The 1574-nt window shown below is 36.3% G+C and overlaps 1 protein-coding gene across 1 annotated transcript in view; it reads left to right on the top strand.

Annotated features, from left to right (window-relative positions):
• The window catches only part of LOC107557904 (serine/threonine-protein kinase PAK 7-like), a 14142-nt gene that overhangs the window by 7598 nt on the left and 4970 nt on the right, over nt 1-1574 (top strand). The window contains exon 2 of the mRNA XM_016241484.1: nt 508-634. Coding sequence (XP_016096970.1) covers nt 508-634 — 127 coding nt within the window. The remainder of the gene's footprint in view (nt 1-507; nt 635-1574) is intronic.

Below are 1574 nucleotides of genomic sequence, written 5' to 3'. Positions count from 1 at the left end.
TGTGTGTGTGTGTGTCTGTGTGTGTGAGAGAGTGTGTGTGAGTGTGTGCATTATAGTGTGTGTGTGTGTGTGTGTGTATGTATGTGTGAGTGTGTGTGTGTTATAGTGTGTGTGTGTGTGTGTGTGTGTTATAGTGAGTGTGTGTAAGTGTGTGTGTTAGTGCTGCTGCTGAAGTTGGATCTGTGATAATAGATGCTTCTGGTTTAGAGCAGCTGAAATGACATTTTTTTGCATTATTGACACACTGTTTTCCTATTTAATGCTGTAAAGCAGCTTTGACACAATCTGTATTGTTAAAAGTTCTATATAAATAAAGGTGACTTGGCTTGATACTGATTTATATTCACACAGTGAGAGTATCACACAGAACTCAATCATTAGTGCTGCTAGATGAGTCCACCCAAAATACCCTAGCAACTGTTTGTCTCAGGAGCTTGTGAGAAGCAGGTCTGCTCTGATTTGCTCACGTTGATGAGGAGATCTGATGATTGTGTGTTTTGTTGACAGGATGAATGAGGAGCAGATCGCCACCGTCTGTCTGTCGGTGCTGAAGGCGCTGTCTTACCTGCACACGCAGGGCGTCATACACCGAGACATCAAGAGCGACTCCATCCTGCTCACCAGCGACGGAAGGGTATATATATATATATATAATCATACAAATAACTTAAATATAAATATACATAATTTAATCTAATTCAATACAAATAATATAATGTAATTAAATACATATATATATATATATATACAATTTCATGTAATAAAAATTTAGATATTTATATTGTATCAAATTTAATTATTTAATTTAATTTATTTATCAAGTTAAATTATATTTTTAAAAATTGTACATCAATATTATGATTTACTTTAAATTTGATCATATTTCATTTCATTTCTTTATTTAACCAGGTTAAAAAACTCATTGAGATTAAAATCTCTTTTACAAGAGAGACCTGACCAAGAAAGCAGCAACAAATAACATAAAATATACTAGTCTACACCAACTGCACAAAACACAAATCAACGATCACAACAACAATTTACCAGGGGATAAAACACACAATTTGTTAAAAGTAGTTTAAACTCATTTAATGTCGGAAGCACGGTCAACTTTAAAGGGGTCATGTGATGCTGCTAAAAGAACATTATTTTGTGTATTTGGTGTAATGAAATGTGTTTATGCGGTTTAAGGTTAAAAAAACACATTATTTTCAACATACTGTACATTATTGTTTCTCCTCTATGCCCCGCCTTTCTGAAACGCGTCGATTTTTACAAAGCTCATCGGTCTGAAAAGCGAGGTGTGCTGTGATTGGCCAGCTATCCAGTGCGTTGTGATTGGCCGAATACCTCAAGCGTGTGACGGAAATGTTACGCCCCTCACCATACTGTGCTGCCCTGTCCGGCCGGAGCGACGAGACAAACACATTAAAACCCATTATAAACCAGGCATTTGTTGCATCCAGTCGAGACATAATTACTGATTATAACAAACAACAAGACAGCATGACGAAGCGGATATCGTCCTCTTTTGGAAGCCAAACAAAGTAGTTTCACTTTCACAACGAAACACA

This window comes from Sinocyclocheilus grahami, unplaced genomic scaffold (assembly GCF_001515645.1).
Source record: "Sinocyclocheilus grahami isolate Dianchi unplaced genomic scaffold, SAMN03320097.WGS_v1.1 scaffold623.1, whole genome shotgun sequence".
Lineage (NCBI taxonomy): Eukaryota > Metazoa > Chordata > Actinopteri > Cypriniformes > Cyprinidae > Sinocyclocheilus > Sinocyclocheilus grahami.
Note: the sequence above shows the minus strand (reverse complement) of the source record. Positions and strands in the feature narration are given on the sequence as shown.